This window comes from Cervus elaphus, chromosome 21, assembly GCF_910594005.1.
Source record: "Cervus elaphus chromosome 21, mCerEla1.1, whole genome shotgun sequence".
Lineage (NCBI taxonomy): Eukaryota > Metazoa > Chordata > Mammalia > Artiodactyla > Cervidae > Cervus > Cervus elaphus.
Window position 1 is genome coordinate 34,592,561 of NC_057835.1, and position 20,417 is coordinate 34,612,977.

The following is a 20,417-nucleotide window of genomic DNA, read 5'->3' on the forward strand; positions in this document are numbered from 1 at the left end:
GGGCTTCCCTGGTGGCTCAGCTGGTAAAGAATCCACCTGCAATGTGGGAGACCTGGGTTCAATCCTTGGGTTGGGAAGATCCCCTGGAGAAGGGAAAAGCTACCCACTCAGAATTCCATGGACTGGAGAATTCCATGGACTGTACAGTGCATGGGGTTGCAAAGAGTTGGACATGATTGAGTGACTTTCACTTTCCAAATATTAAATTTTGTGCATGCCTTTTTGTTTAGCTCTGTTGCATTTAATATTGTTTACTACTTTTTTTCTCATTTTTTTTTTTCCTTCTGTAAGTTACATTGACTGGGTTTTGCTTTGTATCCTCTTCTAATTATTCCTTCTTTGTACTTCCCCCCCACCCCCACACCCCAGCTTCAATTCTTCTGTTACCACCTCAAATGAACATTGCTATCATTTAGTTCTGGATCATCTTTTTTCCCTGTCTGCCTTAATTTTCCAGATCTTCAGCTATTATCTTTAAAATTATTAACTTTTAAACAAAGATTTCTAATATGGTCCTCTTGAATCTGTTGGAAATTTCCATCAGTTAGTTGGTCATCATCGGTGACTAACTGTAACTTAACACAGAGAAACCAAACCTTGCCAAACTACCCAGCTTCTTCTGACTTATTTCTGTCCAGGAGTCTATTAATGTTTAGTTTCCAGGACTTAAAACTTCAGTTATCACTGGCTCCTTTCTTGCCACACATTGAATTAGTCATTAATTTTTGTGGATTTTTCAAGGATTTATTTAAAAATAAATTAGTTTCAGTGAGAAAAAGATAGTTTTTTCAAAAACTGGTGCTGGAGTTTATATTCAGATGCATATAATTGAACATTGATGACTCTTAACCTTAAACATTTGAAATGGATTGCGGTATAAGATATAAGAAATAATACACGTAAGAGAGGTGGTTATAAAACTTCTAAAAGAAAACATCGTTGTTCAGTCGCTAAGTCGTGTCCGACTCTTTGTAACCCCATGAACTGCCGCATGCCAGGCTTCGCTGTTGCTTCTTGACCTGCATGCAGATTTCTCAGGTGGCAGGTAAGGTGGTCTGGTATTCCTATCTGTTTAAGAATATTCCATACTTTGTTGTGATCCACACAGTCAAAGGCTTTAGTATAGTCAATGAAGCAGAGTAGATGTTTTTTGGAATTCCTTTGGTTTTTCTATGATTCAGCCTATATTGACAATTTGGTTTCTCGTTTCTCTGCCTTTCCTAAATCCGGCTTGTATATCTGTAAGTTCTCTATTCACGTACTGTTGAAACCTAGCTTGAAGGATTTTGAACATAGTCTTTCTAACATGAAATGAGTGCAGTTGTAAAGTAATTTGAACATTCTTTGGTGTTGCCTTTCTTTGGGGTTGGAGTGAAGACTCACCTTTCCAGTCCTGTGGCCATTCTGATTTTTCCAAATTTGCTGGCATTATGAGTGCTGGCATCCTGACTGCAGCACTTTAGCAGCATCATCTTTTAGGATTTGGAAACATAGAAGAAAATATTTGTGAACTCAGGTTAGGCAAAAGTTTCTTACATATGATTCAAAAGACACAAAAAGTTGATTAAAAATTGATGATAAATAGATAAATTAGACTTCATAAAATTTAAAAACGTTTGCTGGTTGGAAGACATCACTGCATGTGTTGATAGCTGCTTTATTTATAATTGTCAAAATCTGAAAGCAGCCATGCTAGCCTTGAGTGTGGGGTGAAGGAATGGATAAGCTGTGGTATATCCAGACACTGTAATACTTTTCAGTGCTATAAAGAAATGAGCTGAAAAGCCATGAAAAGACAATGAGAAACCTTAGTAGTATGTAATAGTAAGTGAAGGAAGCCAGTCTGAATAGGCTACATACTGTGTGTTTACAACCATATGACATTCTGGAAAAGGCAGAACTATGGAGACAGTAAAAATATCAGCAGTTGACAGTGGCTGGAGGGGAGGGAGAAATGAAAAGGTGGAATACAGACTACTTTTAGGGCAGTGAAACTACTCTATATGATCCAGTAAAGGTAGATCCATGTCATTATACATATGTCCAGACCCATAGAAAGCACAGCACCAAGAATGAACCCTGATGTAAACTATGGACTGAAGGTGGTAAGATGTGTCAGTATAGATTCATCAGTTGTAACATGTGCCATTCTGGTAGAAGATATTGATAGTGGATGAGAGATTACATGAGTCAGGGCAGAGGATATAAGGGAAACCTGTACCTTATGCTCCATTTTGCTGTGAACCTAAAACTGCTGTAAAAGATAAAGTATTAAGAAAAGAAGACATTAAAAAATTTGAAAACAGACTGCGGACTGGGAAAATATTTACAAAACGTGTTTGATGAAGGACTTGTATCTAGCTTATATAAAAGTTTTTTTTGTTTGTTTCTTGCATTTCAATAAGAAAACAATTTCATTTTAAAAATGGGCCTGAAGATTTGAAGGCTTTGGGCCAATGATTATATATATGGATATACGAATAAGGACGTGAAAAGATGTTCAACATCATAGTCATTAGAGAAATGCAAATTAAAGCCACAGTGAGAAACTTTAACATACCCACTAGTGAAGTGAAAGTTGCTCAGTCGTGTGCGACTCCTTGTGATCCCATGGACTATATAGCCCATGGAATTATCCAGGCCAGAATACTGGAATGGGTAGCTGTTCTGTTCTCTAGGGGATCTTCCCAACCCAGGGATTGAACCTGGGTCTCCTGCATTTCAGGTGGATTCTTTACCTGCTGAGCCACCAGGGAAGCCCAACATACCCACTAGAACGACTGTCGAAAAGACTGAACGTACCAAGCGTTAGCGAGGATATATAGCAACTGCACCTCTCATACACTGCTGGTTGGAATGAGTAAGTTGTGTGGCATGTAAATTATTCCTCAAGAAAACCAACAGCTTTGGATTTTAAAAATCCAGGACTTACAGAAAAAAAACCTTTTATGAAGTCTTACAATAAACTGAAAAATAAATCAGTGGCAACTGATAAATATATATGCAGGGAGTGAAGAAATTGGAAAATTAGCATTTTTCAGGCATCAGGAATCAAAGATTAAATCAATTAAGAATCACCAGTCGATGCTAAATCTTGGAAATTTTGTTCAGGAGCAGAATATTTGCATGGTGTAAAAGTACCATTTTATAGACTGCTTATTACTTACAAGGAAACAGTAGTGCAGAGATCAGTCTTGACCACCATGTGATAAAAAGTAACATCACTAGTAAAGAGCAGGTGAATGTGTGTCTGTCATTGTTGACACCTTTAGGACACATCACCTACGTAATATTCTTTCTGATGATGTATAACCTGAATTTAGTCATGAAGAAACATGAGGCAAACTCCAAATAAGGACTGTTCTGTTAAAAGAGTAGGTGGTGGGTGAGCTGCATTACAAAATATTAGTGTCATAAACGACAGTAAGGTTGTAGAAATGTTGCAAAGTGGAGACATAACAGTGAAATGCTAGACCTAACCTAGACTGGATCCTAATGGAAGAGAGAGAAAAATATGGTGTACAGGATAGTATTAGGTCAGGTGTCAATGTTGGAACATGGACAGTAGATAAAAAAGATGTTGCTGAAGTTGACAAGTATGGTGAGGTTATGTAAGAAAATAATTCTTAATACACAATGAAACATTTAGGGGTAAAGAGCGCTGATATGTGTAATTCATGCTGTGAATAACTTTAGAAAAATTGTGTAAAAAGGACAAACTTGTGTGCACAAAGGTAAAGCAAGTGGTGCAAAATCTTAAGCAACAGAGAATGGATAAATGATATACAGGTGTTCTCTGTACAATTCCTACTGTAACTTTTTTGTAAGTTCAGAATTATCTCCAGATGGTTAAAATAAATTTTAATAAAAGTCTTTTGTTTGTAGGTTCAAAAGTTTTTTCTTTTTTTTTCTGATGTGGTGGTGGTGGTTGTTCATTTTCCTTTTTATTTCTTTTCTGATATTTTAAAGTATGTTGGCGGTTTTGGGGGGAGTTGAGATTGAAAGCTGGTAGGCAAATTTCATTCAAGCTTGTTTGATGTCCTCAATTTGATAACTGACACTGAGTACTAAATGTAGACTAAACCTGCGTGTTAATAATTAGCCTAAAGATATTCTGATACAGCTATGCTCACTGAAGGGTTTTTAAATATTTAGACTGTGATCTTTTTTAAAAGACAGTTTTGTTTATTTTTGGCTGTGCTGGGTCTTCATTGCTGTGCAGGCTTTCCTCTAGTTGCAGAGAGCGGGGCTGCGCTTGGGTTTCTCGTTGTGGCGGCTTCTCTGGTGGTGGAGCGTGGGCTCGAGGGTGCGCGGCCTTGTGAGCTGTGGCTCCCAGGCTCCAGAGCACAGGCTCAGGAGTTGTACACGGGCTTAGCTACGCCAGGGCATGTGAGATCTTCCCAGATCAGGGATCGAACCTGTGGCTCCTACATTTTCAGTCGGATTCTTCACAACTAGGCCACCAGGGAAGCCCTAAAAACTTATTTAAAAATTTTTTTAATTTTTAGTATCTTCAAAATGGCTGATAATTTGGATGAATTTATTGAAGAGCGAAAAGCCAAATTGGCCAGAGACAAAGCAGAATTGGAAAGTGATCCACCATACATGGAAATGAAGGTAAAGTTAATCATTTTCTTCTAACGTGTTTCATTAAATTGTCTCTGAAGATTACCCTCTTTAAATGAAAAACATCTTCTGGGAGTGAGAAGCTTCTGTTTCATATTTTAGTTTAACTGTGCTATTGTTCTAAGTCTGAGACCCTGAACCTGGGTAAGATTTCAGTAATTTTGAATGCAGTTTTTCTTCTGTAGTGTTTTGAACCTCACAGTTTCTCTTCTCTCTTATTAGAGTTTTAATTAATAATTTGTGTGCTTCCTAACATGATTAGGAGACTAGTTCTACTGCAGGGAACTTTCAGAATTTAAACAGAATAGATGTAAGAGCAATTTCTTATATTCTTTGTGAAAAGGTTCATTTTTTTTTAATGAATCAGTATCTTAAACATTTTTGAAATCTACAAAAATGAATTTATCAGGACAGTTTCTTTTGTATTTAATTTTCAGAATATAAATCTGTTAAAATGTTTCTGAAAGCAGTGCCTGAAAAGGCTTTCTTAAAACTTTTCTAGCTTTGGTATTTATTGAGACTGCTGGGTACTGTGCTGGGCTCAGAGAATACAGCCGTGGTGTAGACAGATGTGGTGCTTTCTCCCATGGGCTCAGTGTGTGTAATAAGAAACAGGATGTACGTTAATCTGTGCCACATGGGTCATCCTAATTAGAGGAATCGGATATGATGACTTGCCCAAGACAGTCTTGGTTTTCTTGTTGTCCCAGTGTCTCGTCTGGTTTAGCCCTGGACAAAGGTATCCTGGTGGAAATGATAAATAATATGGACACCATAATTATAAAATAATTTTATTCATATAGCAAACATTTATTGTGTGCTAACTATGGATGAGGCATAAAGTCTTTAGTGGTTACACTGATACTTCGCATCATGAATCTATGAGATAAATACTGTTGTCATTTTCCAAATGAGTAAACTGGGACATAAGTGTCGTTAAGTATGAGACTTAGGTGATAGAATAGTAGAACTAGGCTTTGACCCCTGGCAACCTGAATCCAGTGTTTATCCTTTTTTTTTTTTCTGAATCCAGTGTTTATTCTCTTAACTATCTTTCCTTCCATAGTACCTGCTGTGTACAAGGAGCTGTGCCAAGGACTTTACATGTATGATAGCATTTAATCATAAAATCCCAGTGAAGTAGGCAGAATTTTTGTTTGTTTTATAGATTACAAAAATGAGGCTTAAGGGGTTAAATAAATCATCCAGGCACATACAGGATTGTATTTATGTGTCCACATTTTATGCCCTTAACCATTCTCCAGTACTCAGGACTGACAGGTTTAGGAGAGAGTTATTAGATAGCTTTAAATATAGGTTTATTATGATTTCTTCCCACTCCAGTGTTCTTGCCTGGAGAATCTCAGGGACAGCAGAGCCCGGTGGCCTGCTGTCTATGGGGTTGCACAGAGTCGGACACGACTGAAGCGACTTAGCAGCAGCATTATGATTTCTAATACTATAACAGATAGATAATAATCTTCAAGTCTTAGGTCAAGTGTCACCTACTCAATCAGGCCTTGCAGTTCCTCCATTATCATTTCTGGGCCTCCTTACAACTTGTTCTTTTTTTTTTTTTTCTGTTTTTCCTCTGTATCACTCACTACATATAATCTAATTGTGTGTTGTGTTTATTGTTTGTTATCACAGTAGTTTATAAGCTCTGTGATGGCAGAGATCCTTTAGTATTTTCTTCACTTACCTGTTTTTGATGCCTAGGACAATATCTGGTGGGAACTCAGTGAATGTTTGTTGATAAGTCAGTGAGCTAAATAATAGAACATTGCAGCACTAATAAATACCTTTGAGTAATTCCTTAAACCTTACACTTAAATTTCGTTTTACTAAAAATACTGAAATTAATTGTACATTTTTGGAATTTTTTTCCCCCCACTGCTTTTGTAAATATTATGTCTCTTTCAGGGAAAAGCATCAGAGAAGCTTTCTGAAAACAGCAAAATATTAATCTCCATGGCTAAGGAAAACATACCACCAAACAGTCAACAGACAAGGGGTTCTTTAGGTATGTCTTTAGGTGTGCTAAACTGAATTTAAGATATTCTTAGCAGGCTGTCGTGAAGGAGCTTTGTCTTGTCAGAAAAAAGACAATTTTTGAATCCTAGTAACTCCTTCCTTTCTGGAATCTTGTATGTGACAGTGTGGTCTACATGTGAAATATAATATATTCCGAGAAACTTGTTCTCATTTTAACTGTTACTGTCTTGGTTATGATATATGGAAATCGTAGCAATAAGTATGTATCGAAAGTAAAAATTTTGAATCAAATTTGTGTGAGAAAGTGTAATTGTTGAATAATAATGGTGGACTTGCTTTTATTTAAAAATCAAAGAACTGTGCTTAAAAGATAGAAAATACTACTGATGACTACTTTGAAATTGTAAATAAGTTAATATTTGGCTATATTGAGTCTTTGATTATGGTTTGGTGTGAAAATATTTGGGATACTACCTCATTTTAGCTTTTTGGTAGGTGTATTTGTTTTTTTTAAAGAAAATATATGAATATTTTAAAATTACCTTGTGAATTACTGATGATAATTGAACCTTTTTCACATTAAAGAAGTCAAATATGGGTTATCTATTTGGTTAAAGCATTATTCTCATGTGGATGACTTTTCATGGCCATGAGTATACTCCTAAGTTGTTAGTTGCTTTGCATTTGTATTCTGCTAGGAGTACATGGGGATGTTGGCCGAAGACTGCTGAATAGTTTAGTGGGCTCTCTATCTCTACTAGAAAAACAGCTCAAAGTGAATGCCATACTTTTAGTATCATATATACAGAAAACCTTTTCCATTCTGAGTCTCTTACAAATTATTGGCTAATATACAGCTTTTGGAGGAGGAAATAGCAGCCCACTCCAGTATTCTTGCCTGGAAAAATCCCAAGGACAGAGGAGCCTGGCTAGCTCAAGGGGTTGCAGAGAGTCGGACACAAGTGAGCACGCATGCATGCCTGCAGCTTTAGTGAACTAAGTATTATATTTTGGTTAAGTGCCTTAATCTCTAAGGCATTCAGTTTCTTTATAATATAAAGAGGTTAGATTATCTTCTAGCCCTAAATTTTTATGAATTGAAAATTTAATTCTTCTGAGAGAGAGTTTTTTGAAAGTTTGATAGTAGGTTCTCTCAAGCACTAGGTGAATCACTGACTTTCTGGACTTATGAGTTGCTTTGGAATGTGGCTGTCATGCCTTTGCAACCTGGCATAAATTATTTAAGCTCTTTGTTTCCTCATCTTAAGAATTATGTCTATCTTAAAAGGTTATTGTGGCAATAGTTGAATACATATGAAAAGATGATTGGTGCATTATTGATAGACAATAAATATTAATTTCCATGACTTTTTACATTTTTAAACTAGGTTTTTATTTTTAAGAACTGTATTAAAACTTATTATTACATTCACAAATCATGTAGAGTTTAAAATCCAACTTAACAGATAATGACTTCTCCTTCTTCCTTAACTGGTATCCCTTATTCATTCACAGGGCTTTATTTATCATTAGTGTGCTCATTACTCCTTAATCTCTATCCTAATTCCAGTTTCTTTGATGAACTCCAGACCCATATGTCTAATGTTTTAATGACATGTGTACTTGGATGTCTTGGACTCAGAATCAACATGTGCAAAATTAACTTGACTCCTCTCAAACTTTAGTGAGCTGGTTTTGTGGTCATCTTTGACACCTTTTTTTCCTTTTGGTATCCCACAGCGAATAATTACACAGTTCAGAGATTCTAACATCTAAACCTCAAATAAGTTGACTTTTCGCTAATTCCACAGAGACCATTTTATGTAGGCGTCCATTGGCTTTCACCTAGATTTTTTTTTTCTAGTGTTCTTTTTGTTGTACAATCTAGCCTTCTCTGTTAAGTCTCTGCACTGCCAGTTGATGTCCTCCCCCAAACCGAATCTGATCATGTTAGTCTCTATTTCAGACCCTTCAATGGCTTCTTGTTTCCATTATGGTGATTTTCCTCTTTTGTCACCTTTACCAGATTGTGTTGGACATTCCTACCTTATGCTCCTGTGACATTGGCTCTCCCCTTGAAGAACAGTTTTGAACTTGTTCAGCTCTCTGTTTTATCCCAGTGGCATCCCAGCTTTTCTGCCCTTGTACGTTCATTGCCTAACACAGTGTCTGGCACTTTGGTGTTTAGAGAAGATATTTTGAATGAATGAAGGTCCCATGGCAAAAATAAGCAATTTTGTTAGGTGTGTAGAATTTAATTTTCATGCATTATTTTTTTAATTGCCAACTGAAGTATAATTATTTTTGATGCACATTGAATCTTTCTAAAGAATAATAATTTGATTTTGTACCTCTGAGCATTCAGTTACTTATTTCTTGCCTGAATAATTGTGGTCTTAAGATTAGGCCAAATACTTAATTTTTGATGTTAGGAAAAATGTAAAGTAACTTGGCAACAGTTTTCCACAGTGATCTCATTGAGGAATTAGAAAACAAACTGGTCTAAAATTTATACATTGAATTAAGCTCAGTGACACTATACTCTGAATGAGTAATTAAGCATAGTAGCTATCAATGACATATAAACTGGCAATATTTGTTTTAGCCAACGAAGACAGCCTATTAATAGCTCATTGTACAGCTGTCATGGACCACTACATTTTTATGATTATGTAAATTCATTTCTGTTAGACAGTGATATTCATGGATAATGCTTACCCATGTGGCTCCTTCTTCCACCATTTATACCTCTGACCAACGGATTTGAGGAGTGTTAAGACTTCTGCAAGTCTTAACGTACAAGACTTCTCTTACTTCAAATACCAGGTGCAAGTGTGGACTTCATGGGCCATTCTTCCTTCTGACGAACTGTTTCTACCACCTCCTCAAGTTTGATAACTCACTAGATGACTCCCAGAGCTCAGGAAAGTGCTGTACTTATCATTACAGGTTTATTATAGCAAAAGGATACAGATCAGCCAGCCAAAGGAAGAGACACACAGGGCCTGGTCTGGGAGGGTTCAAATATGAAGCTTCCATCAACCTCGGCGATGTGTGTTACCCTCCTGGCACATCAATAGGTGACAGTATAGAGTAGTGCCACCTAGGGTGCTCACCTGAGCTTTGGTGTCTAGAATTTTTACAGGAGTTTCATTGTATAAGCATGAATGATTTTGTCACTGTCCATGTGGCTCATTCTCTCCAGACCTACTTTCCTGAGGTCAGGCTGATGTCACATGGGTCAAAGGTCCAACCCTCCAATTACATGTTTGATCTTTTTGGTGTGAACAGTCCCCATCTGTATTATTTCTTTAGCTTAAACCATCTAGGGACTCACTGTGAGTCACCTTATTAGTATCAACATAGAGGTTTGTTCTGGGGACCTGTCATGAGTAACATAAGATCTCATGACTCAGAAGATTCCAAGAATTTAGAAGTTACCTCCCAGAGACAGAGGCTAGCTAGATTCTTTATTATACACAGCATGTGCATGGCTTAGTTGATATATGCTGATGAAATGGTGTCATTGATAAGGAGTTTGTTAGAATTACTTAGATTTAACGAAATTATGAGAAAATCTGAAAACAATCTGTAAAAGCAAATGCTGTTTTCCATCTCCCTAAACCATTTCTAGGCATAATGCTTGTTACTATTTTATTTAAAAATCCTTTAGCCTTTCTGACTAGCTCATTTTCATGTTTCATAAGCATTGTTGATGAGAAATGCTTCCTTTCATCTTTTAAATTTAGTTCTGTCATACCTCAGTCAAAGATCATCCCCTCATCCTTTCTCTTCTTTAGAGAAGTTGAACACTTCCCCTTAGACTGGTTGAGGATTATTCCTTTCATTTTGATGTTTTATATCCTGGAAGACATTTTTAATAAATGAAATAATACAGTAAATACTTCCAACATTTTTTTCATATGTAAGTGTATTTTGGCTCTACATCCATAGATTTTGTACTGCTTTTAAAGTAGTTCCTGGCTCAGTGATAAGGATGAGAGCATTACTGTATTTAAGGTTTTTACCCCTCTGTATTTTTCATTAAAGAAATAAAGGAAAACGTGCACATGGTAAAAAAAAAAAAGACACAGAAGTATATAGCCTGAGAACTGATGATCCTCCTAACATTGTCCTCTAGTTATTTAGCAGTTTCTTGTATGTAGTTTCATGACTAGACTGCACACATGTGTATAACCCTCTTTTCTTTTTCTGTATATGGTAGCATAAATCCTGTTGTGCAGTTGAAGATACCACCATTTACAGTATAGGGACATGACCATGACCTCTTGAGATTAAAAAGAACCTTACTGTCTGTTGACAGACCTGGACCAGTTACTGTCTGCTGCTAGGGTTTCCACTGCAGACTGGCTTTTGGCTGCTGTCTGGAATTTAGCTTGTAAATAGTTTCTTACACTGATAAAAAGAATGGCTCATTGTGCCTAAACTTTATATAAACCATAGGGTTTATGTAGAGTACCTGCTTTCTGTCTGTAGAGTCTGGAATTTTGGTACGTACTAGCAGAGGGTACCTAGGTGACCAGCTCCTGTTAGAAACCCTGGGCACTGAGTAGGGAGCTTCCTTGGGAGACGACCCTTCACGTGTGCCATCACAGCTTGTTGTGCAGGAATTAGGCACGTCCTGTGTGATTCCACTGGGGAAAAACTCTTAAAGTTTGAACCTAGTTTACCCTGAACAGTGCCTCATTCCTTTGTTAATTTTGCTTTGTATCCTTTCAGGGTAATAAACCATAATTGTGAGTATAATGGCTTCTGCATTCTGTGAGTCCTGTCAAGTCACCAAACCTGGGGATGGCTTTGAAGACTCCCAACACAGTCCTTTTCGTCTTTATTTTTTCTGGTTCCTTTCTATCTCCCTTACCTCTAAACTTTGAATACTCCAGGATCCATCTTTAATGTTTGTAGGCCCTACGTATTTTTTTATCCATCTGCCATTTCTAGGCAATATCTCTCACTCATATCAAAGTGCCATTGATTTGGGCTCCAGAATGCCCAAAATTTATTTTAGTTTTCATTCTCAGAAGTCAAGTAAATCTGCAAGCAAAAAGTTTGCAGATTATTGAAGTAAGAAAAAATTTTATTCTTGTCACTAGAAATTATTTAGTATGATTTTTAAAAATTTTAAATACAGTTGTGCTTGTGGAAATTTGAAAAAGAATTATAAAGAAGGGAAGTTACATTGCTGCAATTTAAAAATATCAGAAAAGAAGCAACAGCAGAGTTTCATATTGCAGCGTCATTCTAGGGTATAAGCTAAAAAAGATTTTGGAAATTAGACAAAAGGAAAGTAAATTGATTTACTAATTTTTAGTAGTACTCTTAATTGTCACTCCTTGTAGCATACGTAGTCTTAGGTTTCTCTTATTCCAAGCTAAATCTCAGACATCCTACCTCTTTGGTGCAGTTTGTACAAGTCAAATGGGTCCTTTGTAATAATGTCTTTTCGCTGAAGTTCTTCTCAAAGTATTTCCATCTCTTGATAAGTAACTTGCTTATGGAAAGGCTTAGTATTATTTCCTATGATTTGTCCTTTGATTATTTTGACATAATACTTTTTGATGGTAATATAATAAAAAGAAGAAACTAAGTATTCCATGGTAATCTGTAAAGTATTTACTATGAGTGCTATTTAGAAAATGAAAACTAATTTTAAAAAGATTACACACTGTAGTTTTAAATATTTAACCCATACCTGCTATGGAAACCAGATACTTTGAATTGCTCTAGCTCTGAAGCATAATGTTAACTTAGAGTCACTGATGTTGTATTTGGTGAAGTGACATCACTTCAACTGACCCTACGGTGACACTGATGCTTTTACTTGCCCCTGGAACAATCAGAAGACAGCTGCCCTGAAAAAGTAAGTCTCACCATATTTCTCAGTTCATTAAGTCAGTTAGGATCCCGTTGTTAATACTTAAAGTGCACAGAATATTTTAATAGTTCTATACAGTTCTTAATTTTATGTCTATGACCTACCTCTAATATTGTAAAATATTGGTACCAGATAAAAATAATTAAAAAGTATTTTCTGTTGACTGAACATTTAGTTAATAAAATTTTAAATAATTCTGAAGGCATTATGTATACTCACTCATCTTTTAAGACAGTTAATACAAATACTATTTGAATCAATAGTAAAAAGCAGATACTCATGATAAACTTGATATGAATAGTAACTATAGATGAAAATGAACCATATTTTTCTTTATTTTCTTTCATATAAATCCACAAAGCAGAATTGAAAATCAGCAGTAAAAGCCACCTTAAATACATGACTTAAAAAGCTGTAAATTACTTGTTCTGCTGAGTAGGGAAGCTGAGCACATTGGAGGGCATCATCCTTGTAGCATTGTTTTCTTTTCCTCCTTGACACAATAGTGCATCCATTGTGACCTTGTGTAACTAGAGACAGGTAACTGGTTACTAGTCATTATGCTTACTCTTTCTATGCAATCATACTCCTAAAAGCAGAAATGAAATACTAAGAATAGTGTTTTTCTTCTTGATCTTTCTCTTACTCAGGCATTCATTCGTATATTCATTTACACATTTATTGTAAAGTTGAATAAAGCATGGACCGTGCGTTTATGGATTTTATAGTTCTAAGTTCATGTCTGAAATTCCTTTCTGAATGTGAAAAGCAAACCATTTTTCTCTTTAGGCTTTAATTCTGTCTCTTTGAGAATAGGTTTGTAAATTTTCTTTGTGAGGAAAGAATGTCTTTCTCAGATGAATTTATATGGAATGCTTTAGATTCTTTTGGAAGAGAATTGGGAGCATGAGTAAGCGGTGTCTTTAAGGAGTCCTCTGTTATACTCTCGTCATGAGGAGTTAAGTAGGCCAGGAGTGTTTATGAAGAGAATTCGGGTTTTTATGGTAGAAAGGGGAATTCAGTATTACATAAAAATCAATAGGCGTTCGTTTATATTTATACTACTTTGGTTTTATTTTTGATCCTGGAACATTTTAGTGATGTAACACAACAGTGATATGACACAGTCATGAAAAGTTTCCATCATTTAGATGCATTATGAGGAATAAGGCAGAAAAAATGGTAATATTCCTGTTGGTGTATTACCTACAGTCAGTTACTTCATCTGTATTTCTGGTAGCTGACTTTGAGGAAAAAATTTATTTTGTTCAGAAATAATATTTTATACTTTAGTATTGCCTAGTAGGACTAAAAGGGCTTCCCTGGTGGCTCAGAGGTTAAAGCGTCTGCCTGCAGTGCAGGAGACCAGGGTTCAATCCCTGAGTCGGGGAGATCCCCTGGAGAAGGAAATGGCAACCCACTCCAGTATTCTTGCCTGGAGAATCCCCATGGAGGGAGGAGCCTGGTAGGCTGCAGTCCATGGGATCGCAAAGAGTCGGACATGACTGAGCGACTTCACTCACTCACTCAGTAGGACTAAAAAAGTGAAAGAGGCTTCAGAAATTGAAACGCTTACGTGATATCGGTGCTTGACATAGTATTTTAGTATTAAAAATATATTTAAAGTATATAGTTTGATTTTAACTGTTTTATTAAGATATAATTTACATACCATAAAGTTTACCCATTTAAATTGTACAATTCAGTGGTCTTCAGTGTATTTACAAGTTGTGCAGCCATCGCTATGGTCATCACCCCAAAATGTAATTCGATTTTTGAACTCTTGCGTAAGGAAGCCCTACTCAAAATGGAGGTTTTTCTTAGAAAACTAAGATTCTTTTATAGAATTTCTATTTGGAATGACAAAACTCTGGAAATGGATAGTGGTAATGATTGTACAACATTTTGAACGTACTTAATACCAGTGAATTGTATGCTTGAAAATGGTTAAAATGTCTGTTTTACCACAATAAAAATTAATATCCATTTATATGAAATCAGAATTTGCAACTTTAAAATTTTTTGGAAATTTCAGCCTAAACCATGCATGGCCTAACAGTTTTTTCAAACATGTTATGTTCAATATCCTGTGATAAACCATAATGGAAAGGAATATGAAAAACTCCCTGGGTTGGGAAGATCCCTTGGAGAAGGGAAAGGCTACCCACTCCAGTATTCTGGCCTAGAGAATTCCATGGACTGTACAGTTCATGGGGTGGTAAAGACTTGGACGTGACTGAACGACTTCACTTTCACTTTCATGTGTAACTAAATCACCTTGCTGTACAGCAAAAATTAGCACATTTTAAATCAGCTATCCTTCAATTAAAAAACTGTTACGACACATATTCTTCTGTCAGAATATCACATGATTAATTTTCACAGACTAAAAGACACATATTAAAATTGCTGTAGGTATTTTAAAAGAATTTCAGCAGAATTAAATGAAGAAGTAAAGGTAATTGGCTTTTCTTTGCTTTAATTTTGCTGTCCTTCAACAAGCGAGATGGCAGGGACTTCCCTGGCAGTCCAGTGATTGAGACCTCACCTTCCAATCTAGGGGGTGTGGGAACAGATCCCTGTTTGGGGAGCTGGCATCCTGCAAGCCTTGCAGCCAAAAAACCAGAGATAGAGAAGAAACAGTGTTGTAACAAGTTCAATAAAGACTTTAAAAATGGTCCACATCAAAAAAAAAAAAAAAAGATGGAAAACATGCAGAGCCATCTATCAAAAGGGGGAAGAACTAAATATAACACCCACACATAGTACTCTGAAGATGCCTTTTATAGATGTATAAAAAACCTCCGGAAGAAGACACAGATATAGCAGTGTTGGTTGTTCTGGGCAGGAGAAGTGGGTGGGAGGGATATTTTCCATTGTTTGAATGTATTACCTATTGAAACATTTCAAATAAAAAATTTATTATCCTGATCCAAGTCTCAGAATCCACATGACTGTGTTCCTTCCTACTGTGCTTTGTTACAGGACATTGCATTGAAATTGAGATTGGGTTGCAATTAGCTACATTGCTTAAGAAGTTGTTTTCTTTCTAGGAATTGATTATGGATTAAGTTTACCACTTGGGGAAGACTATGAACAGAAGAAACATAAGCTGAAAGAAGAATTGCGACAAGATTACAGACGCTATCTTACTCAGGTAATGAGTTCTAGTAACTCGTTTGGTTTTGTGCTTTAGAATTTACCTCCTGAATTTATTTTCATAAGATTTTTTAGTCATGTACATTAATATTTACATTTTTAGGGGTATCTAGCAATGTCCTGTAGCGAAAGTTAAGTGATATATATGACATTGATAGAGAAAAAAATGATTCTGAGAATTGGTGCCATGAAATAACACAGACTCTTGACCTTTTAAGGAGGGCAGGGGTTCTAATTTTAAATGAGATGGTAAATTCTTGTTCATGTTTTTTGTAAAGTAGTCATGGTGTAAAATAGCACAGCTAGTACTCTCTTCCGCTCAACCATGTATTAAAATGACATGTGGAGTTCTAGTTTCTAATTATTTTCCTAAGAACTAAGCTTATAAAATGTCATTCAGCATATTTCCTTAACCATCAGGTTTTGCTTTATGGTTTAATCTATTTACTTACTGGAACTCTTGTTTTAAGTATTTTTTGTTAAATTATATGATAACTAAACTAATTATTATAGTTTTAAAATATAGTTTACTAGGTTATAAATGTATCTAAAACAGTCATGATGTTTCTAGTCATCCAAAGAGATTCTTTAGTTTCTTCCTACTTTGTAATGTTTATTCCACATGTGTGAATCGTCTCTTATTTATTCTGGTTTGACATAGAGAAAGGACTTTGAATACATTTTACCAATGGTTTGTTTCCCTTGACTTTAGGGTGTTACACAAGCAAAAAGAAAGGTAGGGTTGCCTGCAAAATGTTCTTCTTTACTGTTTTGTTTTAGATCTAGTAGCTTGTGATTATTTGCATATATGATATTGTTGTTCGAAAACTAATAAAAATAACTTCATTTGTGATTCAGAGACTTTTTAATGGCACCATTTTGGATCCTTGCTTTTAGCAAAATGACAGTCTATACATCTTACGTTTCCATTAGTACAATCAAGCATTGTTTTTGATTCCTGCTTTGCATTTGTTTTTGTTGCTTTCTTATGCATCTTTTAGAAATATTCTATAGCTATTGTAAATTCATTTGTTCTCAGCATGCACGTTTTTGTTCTTCAAAATAATTATAATTGTACTAGTCGCATTAAGATTAACTAAACAACAGAATATTTAAGATATTCTAAGATATTTTTGAACTGTTTGTTGTCAGTCTGGATTACTCAATATTTTGGTTCTCAAACCTGTGGATTACATTTGCAAACTTATATTGGAAAATGAAGAAAACATTTTGTAAAACTGTTTTTAAGATGAATCTCACACATCCATTTATCTTTCAGCCAACACTTTTTAAACACTTGTCATGGAGATGAATCTGGTATGAATTTTGTCTTCAAGGAGCTTAGAATCTAGTTGTAGAGATAACATTTATACAATTCAGACAGTGATAACTCTTTTAACAAGGCAGGTACTGTAATGATCAGGAAAGGCCTCCAGATTTTTGACTGATCTCCTTGCTCTGATTCTCCGTCCATTCTCCATGCTACTTTCCAGATGATCCTGTCCCTTACCAGTTGAAATCCTTCTGTGTGTGTCTCCTCTCTGCCTTCAGGATAAAAATTCAAGTTCCTTAGCATGACATGAGTAGTCTCATCACGATCTCGCCTGCCTCCCTGGCCTTGGGCCTCATTGTCCTCTTGCCTTCCTTACCGCTCGTTGGGTGAGGTTTTCCTTTAGTATCTGCTACAGTCCGTGGGGCCGCAAGAGTTGGACAAAACTTGTGACTAAACCACCACCACTTTCACTTGTGGCTTTTGCAGTATTTTATAGACACAACGTTTTTAAAAAAGAGTGGCAATGGAAGGTATAACAAGAAATTGCCTTTATGAAAGAGAAGAATCGAGGAGCACAAATCTTTAAATGTAAAGGGCTGTGAAGGAAGTTTTGGTCTTAGATTATTAAGAATATAGTTGTGGTAGAGGAACAGTAGTTCCTTAATATGACAAAGACAATTTTTGGTTGACATCTGAGAAGGCGGGAGTGGAGAGGAAAGCAAGGGAAAGAGAAAATTATGTAGGATATGGGGAGGCGGCTGCCATGGCTTCCTTGACCCCTGGAATATGTACAGTTTCCAAGTCCCATTCTCTCTGGATTTCTTGTGGCTTCCAGACTTTGGCAAGAGTATTAACTTAAAAAAAATGATCAAATCTTAAAGTTCTGCCAAGAAGAGACACTTAAACAGTTAACTACCATCTTCTTTCTAGTCTTTAGAATAAAAAACACTTGGCCATCTAAACACAAAAAGAACATATTTTCAGAAGAAGTTTTTAAACTGAGTCAGTAAATTATTTTCAGCCTAGACCTCTCTCCTGAACCTTAAACTCTTTGACGTTTTCACTTAGAAATCTAGTGGGTATCTTGTGTTGAGCACGTCTAAAAAAGGAACTCCAGATTTCCAATCTTTTGACTCCCATCCCCTAGAAGCCTGTAGGCTACCTGACAACTGTTCTTTTCATTTTATTTATTTATTTTTTGGCCATAGCACTTACCACCTTCTAACGTACTGTAGAATTACTCTTCGTTGTGTTTATTATTTCTTGTCAGTTCTCCCTGCTGGAATGTGAGCTTTGGGAAGGCAAATATCTTTGTTTTCTTCACTGATAAGTCCCAGATGTATCAAACAGTGTAGATATATTGGCCCTCAATATTTACTAAATGAATGAGTGAATGATTAAAGTTCACTGTGTCAGCCTTATTATTAATTTTTTTCATTTTATTGAAAAGTACAAACATCATCCTGGGCCCATGTTTGGAGTGGGGCATGGCTTAATGAAGGAATAAGGATGCAGTATCTGTCTATGCTCAAAATTGGAACTCTTTTTTTTTTTTTTGATACATGTATAACTACAAAATGACTAGGTTTACATTGTACTTTGGTATATAGGGATCAAACTGACTCAGGTATCTAGTCATGTGTCAAATAACCAATAAGCTTAGAATTTATATAACCACCTTTCAAATTAGCTTTTGTAGCACAGCTTATTTCTAAATTCAGATTAGTCTGTTTTATCAATTATTTTGTTCCCATGATGTTTTGAGTGTAACTCTGTTGTGGTACATTATATTATAGTTATTTGTTTCCATGTTTGTTTCTTCATTTGAATTATAAATCTCTTAAATAGAGGGAACATATGCTTATCTTTTTCTCCCTACCACCTGTAAAAGTAACAGAAAAGTATTAGATTGTTTGTTTTATGAATACAGAAAAGTCATAGAATTAGGTTAATAAGTATTGATTGATTTAATCCTCATTACCTAATAATATAGATGCTATTATTATTGTTTTACAAAGAAACAGAAGCAGATAAATTAAGTAACTTCTCCAGATTATATGACTACTCAGCACCAGTACCAGAAAGTTGGGGATTGTATTTATTTTTTATAAATCCCTTGTGTTTGTTTTATGGTGTTCAAAGAGATTTTACATTTTTTAAATCCTTCTTGATCTTGTAGCAGCTTTGCTAAGGCAGAACAGATTCCAGTTTCGTTTTACAGGAGGAAGTCTGGATGAGAGAGCTTAGGCGACTTGCTCAGTGTAGCTCAGCTGGGAATTGCTGTAGCTGGTCCAAGAGCCCAGGCCTCTGGAGTCCTAGTCTGATGCGCTGTCTGTCACACTGCATTACATAAATGCTTAATGGACAGGGATGGAGAGGCTCAGAAAGAAACAACGTTCCTAGTTTATGTCTTCTGGCATTTAAATAGATGTCCATTAATTGCAGAGAAATTAGAAAATTCTCTTTTTTTCTAATTTTGGTATAGTCTTCACACATTTGTAGTTTCTGCCTTCATCTCCATTTCATTCTGTTGCTCTGTATAATGTAATAATTTAGACTATATTAATAGAATGTAAAGCACATTTATGAAACATTTTATAAAGGCAATTAGGTAATGTATTTTTTTTAATGTGTGTGTCTGTATACAGAAAAATTTTCTATCCACGAGTGAAACAGATCCATCTACTCTGGGAGTTTCTCTTCCTATTGGTGAGAGGTTATCTGCTAAGGTAGGTGGATAGGAATAGTTGTTACGGATAGCAGTTTCTTGAGGCATCAAAATCATGAAAGAGCATACTCTTGATTTAAATGCAAACAAGTTTACGTCATTTTCCATACTTGATTTTTTTCAAAATCTGTTGAGTCTCTAGTGCTGTTCAAAAAATGTTTTGGAATGTCACATTTGTAACCATGTAATATGCTATATTCCTTTAATACATTGATTAATTGAATATTCAGAATTCATTTTTTAAAGCATTGGTTTCTAAGCTATAAAGTTCATGGTATATGAAAAAAATTATCAGTGAGATGAGTGGATGAGAGCTTTTATATAGGTGACTTTTGGGCTATTTGAATATGTGTTCCTATCACAAATAAATGTATATTATCTTAACAGGGGGTAGTGATTAAGCACTGTATTCCTCTTGTAGATATTCAAATTCCCAAGCTAGATCAGAATTATGATATAGTATATGAGGCAAAAGGACAGTAAGTTTCAAAAGACAGCCTCACTTCTTGCAAAACTTTTTTAGATTGTGCTGTTTCAATGATGCTAAAGGTATTGGGTCTTAAGAACATTTCCTAATACAACATATTTATGTTTCAATAGAACATTGATGTTATAACATTTTATTACTATGATAATTTTACGTTTGTATGTTTTAAGTAGAACAAAGATCTTTCCTTAAACTTGGGAAGGAAATTGATAGAAGCAGGTCTTTCAAGGGTGGGGTGTGAGAAATTGGAGGC

The 20,417-nt window shown here is 35.6% G+C and overlaps 1 protein-coding gene across 9 annotated transcripts in view; it reads left to right on the forward strand.

Annotated features, from left to right (window-relative positions):
* CSPP1 (centrosome and spindle pole associated protein 1) overlaps window positions 1-20,417 on the forward strand; it is a 108,826-nt gene that overhangs the window by 8,820 nt on the left and 79,589 nt on the right. For 7 of the 9 annotated variants that reach the window (XM_043879464.1, XM_043879459.1, XM_043879460.1 and 4 more), the window contains exons 2-6: window positions 4,509-4,617; window positions 6,550-6,649; window positions 15,571-15,674; window positions 16,389-16,412; window positions 19,598-19,678. In XM_043879464.1, the coding sequence (XP_043735399.1) occupies window positions 4,519-4,617; window positions 6,550-6,649; window positions 15,571-15,674; window positions 16,389-16,412; window positions 19,598-19,678 (408 nt within the window). In that variant the 5' untranslated portion in view covers window positions 4,509-4,518. The remainder of the gene's footprint in view (window positions 1-4,508; window positions 4,618-6,549; window positions 6,650-15,570; window positions 15,675-16,388; window positions 16,413-19,597; window positions 19,679-20,417) is intronic. The other 2 variants (XM_043879467.1, XM_043879461.1) reach the window with 1 other exon arrangement.